Raw genomic sequence first — 1,068 nt, 5'->3', positions numbered from 1 at the left:
ATTTTTTTTCAAATTACCGCGTAAATAAGTTTGTCTTTTATCGTGGAATTGCCCCCAGCTAACACGTCAGAAATCAAAAGGAGACGATACATTTTCAGATGATGAGACTCATAAATTGAATTTTCTTTTTTCGCCATCGGGGAAAACAAAATTAGAATATATATGTAAAAATCGTCACAACAAAATTCATACTATGTGGTCGTATTACAGTGTGAGGTATCGAGTTGGTGGCGGAAAAACAAGAAGAACAAACTTCCCATCAGGCGATGGAAAATGGTGTCCTCACGGAATCCCAAACGGAAAAGAAAGGAAAATAGATGGTGAGGAATTTCAGAAGATGTCGAGAATCTCGAGGATCGAACGGTTACAGAGGGGACAGGTCCCTCGGTTGAGCCACAGCTCTCTGGAGCACACTCTGCAAAAAGTATGCCCACATGGGATAAATGCCGCTCCTTTCTTCCTTCCCATGCACACGCAGCACACCGTATCATTCCCCGCTCCTCCGTTCTCCGTCACCGTCACCGTCATGTCCACGTCGCCTCCCTCACCCTCCTCTAGCAGCCTCATCAGCGACACCCTCCACGGCGTCCCCGGCGCCGCACCCACTCCTTCCCGCCGGAAATTGTCTCCGGTGGTTCCTTGCCTCCCAGTTTCTGGTTCTTGCGTCCCCCGAAATTGACGCTCCGCCGCCAATGCCGCCGCAAGATTCATGCCCGAACCCGCTGGGTTGGGGCTCAAACAATCCGGGTCTGATGAGCTCGATCCTTGACCAGGATTCGGTTCTTGAAGCCTTTGCCGCTGCTGCCGCCGTTCGTCGTCGTCTTCTTCTTCCTCCTCCTCCTCTCCTTCGCGCCTAACGGAGGCCGGACGAAAACCCCAGGTGGCCCCACAACACCCCATACCGGTGAATCTTAGCCGTTCTTTTAAACTCCGTCTCCTTCGAGGCTCTCTATCACTATGATCATCCCCGTTCGCAGATTCCATCTGCTCCGTTAACAAACCCAGAATCGTTCTTTCCTCTCGGTCTCTCTGAAGCGATTCCCGCAACATTAGCCCAAGTTGACTCAT

The 1,068-nt window shown here is 51.0% G+C and overlaps 1 protein-coding gene across 1 annotated transcript; it reads right to left on the bottom strand.

The window, feature by feature from the left end:
• Positions 1 to 330: 330 nt before the first annotated feature.
• On the bottom strand, positions 331 to 1,068 carry LOC114714668 (uncharacterized). Its single transcript, XM_028899428.1, has one exon. It carries the CDS (start codon positions 1,066 to 1,068, stop codon positions 331 to 333), a length of 738 nt encoding a protein of 245 aa, XP_028755261.1.

Source organism: Neltuma alba, unplaced genomic scaffold (assembly GCF_004799145.2).
Source record: "Neltuma alba isolate B1F8T4 unplaced genomic scaffold, ASM479914v2 tig00011524_pilon, whole genome shotgun sequence".
Lineage (NCBI taxonomy): Eukaryota > Viridiplantae > Streptophyta > Magnoliopsida > Fabales > Fabaceae > Neltuma > Neltuma alba.
The sequence above is the reverse complement of the archived record's forward strand: the minus strand, read 5'-3'. Positions and strand labels throughout refer to the sequence as shown.